We start from the raw sequence: 5,229 nt of genomic DNA, 5'->3' as shown, positions 1-5,229 counted from the left end.
CATCTATCATCTATCCATCCATGTTCTTTCGCGTTTATAATATTAGTAGGATTCTGTGGCTACATTATAATTTATTATATAAAAACTCTGAATATGAGACACACGTTATTACATGCCGACCGTCATACGTAACTAATGGGTTGCCATTTCGTAGGACTAAGATAATATACTAGTAATAATTATGTATTTAGGATAATTAACACGTTGTCATCTAGTCTCAAGCTTGCGTTATGGGTACTAGATAATTTAATATATATAAATAGATACTTAAATATATATTTTTTTGGAAATACATGTATTCGCTGCCTTTTCTGCCTTTTCTCTTCGACCTGAACATAGCTCACAACTGTTTGACGCCTAAAATAGGTAAGACTGAAAACGACTATTTACAAACCCTATCTCATTAAAATCTGCTATTTTACATCATACAGTAAATACCGTATTTAGTCCTGTACATATCTACTACAGCTCTATGTATTTTCTGTTCTCGGACACACGTGGTAATTTCATATTTAACAGCAATGGGGCACCCACACCATACATTGTGGTAGACGATGGATGTCGAACACGCGCGCATTGTCATCTAACTTCCGTGCCTTTTTATATCTGTAGGTATAGAAAAAAAAAATACGCGCTTTTTCTAGATTTTATAGTCTGTGACCTCAGTGAATCAGTGATCATTTGTGGTCGTGTTTTTGGAATGTAAATTGACGTTACGAGATCATGGACAAATTTCGTAAAAAAGGTTCGTTTTGTTTATTATTTTATTATAAACTATGATGTAAACATTAAAACATGATTATATATAAATTGTATTTTATATAAATACAAAGTAAATAAAAAAATCACATAGGTAATAAATAAAAGTTCGTAATATTTTGAAACGAAATGTTTTTTTATTTTCTCTTGGTGGCTACGCACAAAGTTCATTGTAATTCAACAAGAAAGTTTTGTTCTTTCTTGTTTATGAATAATATTTTTTGTTCGTTTTTGTTATATTTATGTTAACTGTAAATAAAACATATTCATTAATAATAATATTTCAGAGTATTTTCATTATTAGTAAGTCAGGTCAATAAAAGGAAAAGTCAGGAAACTTTCGTTTCTTTGGCGGAAAAGATTAAATATAAATAAATTGTACAGTTTTATATTATGAAGAAGCAACTTGTAAGTATATTATGTATTGGTCTACAAATATGTAATATAATTATATGCTTTCCAATCTTTATTCCATGGAACAAATTTTTGTTCATAATAATTTACTATTGGAAGGATTTATACAAAGTTACTTGCGACCTGTTACTTGCTTAACCTGATTCTGCCGCCCCCATATGTGTTTTGGTTTGAAGAAAGAGATATTACAGCCAAATTACAGTGCAAGGAGGCATAACAAAAAATCGTTCAGAAACTTGCCACAATAAATTTTATAACTGTATATATTTTTTACTTATACATAAACTTTGTATTACATTAAACATCTACAAGAATTATGTTAACAAGAGATATTGATATACAAAAAGCAGTGTTATCGTAAGCAAGCAATTACATATTCCATTATTATTATTATTTTCTATTCTATTCTAGTACCATCGACCACCCTGCTAATCGTTTCTCCTCTACGCAAAGGTTGTCTGGAAGAGATCTCAAAAGTGATAAAACCACCTTTTGTACTATGTTAATTTTAATTCTTGTAATATATCTGATGCAATAAAGAGTATATAAATGATATAAATAAATAACACCATCCAGTTATATAAAAAACAGCAAATTTTATATATTTATGTGTCGTCTTAAATTCGAGTGATACAGTTAAGTGCCTATCCTAATTTTCTTTTATGGTACAACTTTTTGTTTTAAGATTGCTCATAACAAAGACAATAACTAGCAGGTGCATAAAAACCCTATTAAATATTCAACTATAAAAATGGTCGCGTGCCGATCGATGGCTACGCTGCCCTACTTCCATAAGTTTCGAACTTGCAGCCTACCTAGTCAGCTTATATAGTTTTTAGTGAGCTTACCTATTTTACACTTAGTAGTAGTTAGTAAATGCTTAGATAATTAATTTAATTTAATATTGTTTCTAGCAATAAAAAAAAAAAAGTATTGCAATAATAATAATAGGAATAATAAAGTGATATTAAATAAAAATTAAGCTAAATAAATATTATGCTTGAATATATTAACAAATATTGAATAATTCTATGTTTATATATGAGTTTAGAAGTAGATCAAGTGATTTTTTTTTAATGATACACAGTTACTTAAAAGTTTAATATTGTGTTTAAAGTTTTGATATTTGCAAGATACGAAATTGCTATTTTTCAAGATTAATGTAAGTACTGTGTATTTGTGTCGAGTAATATTTGTATTCATTCTATATAGAGTTGCCACTCGTAATTTTATCCCAGAACTTGTTCCAGTTTTCGGAAAATCCCATCCGAATACATAAGGTAGTTTTTAAGCAGCATCCGAGTTTATAAATTTAATTAAAAATGATTTTATTAAAATTTATAAAAATTATAATTACTTAAAAAAATGCACATTTCACATGTTTTTATTACATATTAATTTAATTATTGCAACTCCATTGCGTTCTGTTTTTTAATTGAATTGCCCTGTTATTACCCAACTTCAAATCGTGGTTTTTTTAATTTATGATTGGCAATACCGATAAACCTCTCCTTTATATACATAAAGAGCAATGCGGACATCACGTTATCACGAGACCCCCATGATAGTACTATGGTGTTTCCGTTCCGGATTATTACATTGGTTACTTTTATTTTTACTAAACGAACACAATTTTTACTTTGTTGTTTTATTTATTGTTATTCGTTTCGTGCACATTTGAGGAAAACAACGATACAATCAACAACAACATCACAAACAAATATCTTGTATTGAATGTTTGAATCGTCGATTTTGTTTTTTATACCGTATTTATATTCTTATACCTAAATAAATACGTACATATATTTAATTCACATTTTTCTGGACGTAAATATTTTATACTTAAAGTTTTGCAGTAAATAATAATAAAAGTAATATAATGTAAGAAAAAAAGAACTTATAAAGGAATGTTATGCCTAATATTTCTTGATTATTGTTCTTGAGATCAGTCAACATTGCGAACGAGTGGTAGAATAAAGAAAAGGAGACTATTCAAAAGTCCTTATATTAGGATTATTTCAATAAAGATTATTTCTAATGTCCTATTTGTTAACATTACCTCTAATCAGTTTTTCCTCTAGCGTGTCACCGCGGCGTTGATTCTCAGTGGAGGACTTTTAGTATAGATGTTTTGCTAAAAGCAATTGTAGGACGGTAGAACGTTGTGTTAATAGAAGTACTATTAACAAAACTTCTACCATCCTACAACTGAGCATAATAGTTACCATGCATATAATATACTGATTGGCACTACCTTTCATTGTTACAGAATTAGAAATGTTTTTCCTTACGGCCATGTTCCTTGTTGGTGCAGTTGTGACGCAGAACGTCACTATCGATTGCATATCGTGCATCAAAGTCAACGCTACGTGTTTCAACGTGTCCTACCTGTTTGACATGAACGCTACCTTCCGAACACATATTGTTGTTCACAAAATGGGATTACTACGCAGTGAGAACACACTTTTCTACAGTTTCGAACCGGAAATTGCCGATAAGGAATATTATAAGGTTGCTTACGTTAATTTAGACAAACCAGATGTTCAGGGAGAAATTTCCGATGAACATATACCGATACTCAATTTCGGAACGTTTGATATTGATCAAGACAATTCTATTGTTTATTTGGGCGGCCACGATGGTATTTTCACTTATGGCGGTACTAAGAAATTAACACCGTATAGTTCTAGAGGGGACACAATATTAAGTCTCTTCTATAAAGGATTCGTTTATTTCGTCAAATCAGATGACAACAGAATCATTTCGAAAAAGGGCGATCAATTTAATAGTGTATTAGATTATGAGCCTATTAAGAATTTTGTTATAACAAAATACGATGTTATTGTATTTTTAAGTAACTATGGATTGTTTTTGCACAAAAAAGGCGAAACCATTTGGTTGTCTAAAAATGCTTTCTTCAGAGGTCTGACTATTGATTTAGATGACACAGTTTATGCTTGGTGGATTGACGGCATATACAGAGTTGTTATTGAAAAGAATCTAGCCGAATCTAGTATTGTAAAAGTGGCCGATATACCTGGCATAGGAGCGTTGACTTTCGATAACGATAATAACATTATATTCAGCTCGGATAGGAGTGTATTCAAAATGACAGAAACGAATATAACGAAATGTTGAAACGATTATTTAGTTCTTGTTTGTAAGTTATTTGTTAATGTATTAGATCTTAATATAACTTTGTAAAAAGTTGTCTGGGTACCTGAGTCTCGCCTATTTCAGCCCCAAAGCTGCATGCTTTGTAAAATGTGCTTCGGTAGAAAGGTAAGATAAGGCAGTGATATTGAAGATTACGAGGCATGAGATCTTAGTCCTTAGAATGGCAACGTAAGGATATGACATGATGACGTATTGTATGTGCTGTCCGTATATACAGGCGACGGTTACCACTTACCACCAGGTGGACCGTCAGCTTGTTGGCCATTTCAACTCTACAGAAAAATATATAATATATTTGCCATAACGTACATGTAATATTTCATTAAGAGGTAAGAACTGTTGTGAAGAAAATTTTGTGTTAAAGATATAAGAATGTAAAATAAAAGATAATATAAGTAATTAACATAGTAATATTAATGAGGCGTAAAAATTACTTAATGATACAAATGTAACTTTTAATTTTAAATGCTATAAATATTAACAATATAAATGAACTTACATAATGATGGTGAAATCATCATCATTTCTTGCTATCTGCTTTGTTGTATGAAATCATTGTATGACTTTATTTATTTAAATTTTTTTGGTAATGTTATTCTCAACAGTATAATGTAATTTAATACTTAAATAATAATATATGTACTTTAGACGTAATTAAGTATTTGCCTAATAATTATATTTGGTCGTATATTTGTAGATATAAAATTTAAAAATAAAGTATTTGTTAGTAAATTATTACTTTCCTATATATAACATGTGTAAAGTTTATATTCCCTTACAATGCAACAGAAATATTTTTGATTTTTTGTATTATAGACTTTAATATTCATAAAGTGAATACAGGATCGATATTAGATTAAATAATTTTCGTTTAAAGAA

General features: G+C 29.6%; 1 protein-coding gene across 1 annotated transcript; it reads left to right on the top strand.

The window, feature by feature from the left end:
• Positions 1-558: 558 nt before the first annotated feature.
• Positions 559-4,460, top strand: LOC131854593 (ommochrome-binding protein-like). Its single transcript, XM_059205712.1, has 2 exons — positions 559-745; positions 3,443-4,460. Exons 1-2 carry the CDS (start codon positions 724-726, stop codon positions 4,309-4,311), a joined length of 891 nt encoding a protein of 296 aa, XP_059061695.1. The 5' UTR covers positions 559-723; the 3' UTR covers positions 4,312-4,460.
• The last annotated feature ends 769 nt before the right edge of the window (positions 4,461-5,229 follow it).

The sequence above is a fragment of the Achroia grisella genome, unplaced genomic scaffold (genome assembly GCF_030625045.1).
Source record: "Achroia grisella isolate CSIRO2021 unplaced genomic scaffold, CSIRO_AGI_Agris_v1 utg1240, whole genome shotgun sequence".
In the NCBI taxonomy this organism is placed as follows: Eukaryota; Metazoa; Arthropoda; class Insecta; order Lepidoptera; family Pyralidae; genus Achroia; species Achroia grisella.
Note: the sequence above shows the minus strand (reverse complement) of the source record. Positions and strands in the feature narration are given on the sequence as shown.